The 234-nt window shown below is 32.1% G+C and overlaps 1 protein-coding gene across 1 annotated transcript in view; it reads left to right on the forward strand.

Annotated features, from left to right (window-relative positions):
- Positions 1 to 234, forward strand: part of LOC108571057 (liprin-beta-1) — a 12,143-nt gene that overhangs the window by 3,644 nt on the left and 8,265 nt on the right. Inside the window, exon 6 of the mRNA XM_017933026.1 lies at positions 45 to 217. Within this exon, the coding sequence (XP_017788515.1) occupies positions 45 to 217 (173 nt within the window). The remainder of the gene's footprint in view (positions 1 to 44; positions 218 to 234) is intronic.

Genomic DNA, 234 nt, shown 5'->3' on the forward strand with positions numbered 1-234 from the left:
TTATACAATGCATTTCAAAAAATTAGTTGAATAAATTTATTTAGGTTCAGATACGTCAGAAACCATATCAAGAACAAAACAGTGGAATGATAGATGGACACATTCAGAAGGCTATGATTCTTCAGAAACATCAAATTCTGAACCAGAAGAAGATGAATTTACAAATATTGGCTTTTTTGAACACAAAGTAGATGAATCTGGCAACTGTTTCTGCCAGGTAGTACATCAGGAAAT

The sequence above is a fragment of the Habropoda laboriosa genome, unplaced genomic scaffold (assembly GCF_001263275.1).
Source record: "Habropoda laboriosa isolate 0110345459 unplaced genomic scaffold, ASM126327v1 scaffold106, whole genome shotgun sequence".
Taxonomy (NCBI): domain Eukaryota; kingdom Metazoa; phylum Arthropoda; class Insecta; order Hymenoptera; family Apidae; genus Habropoda; species Habropoda laboriosa.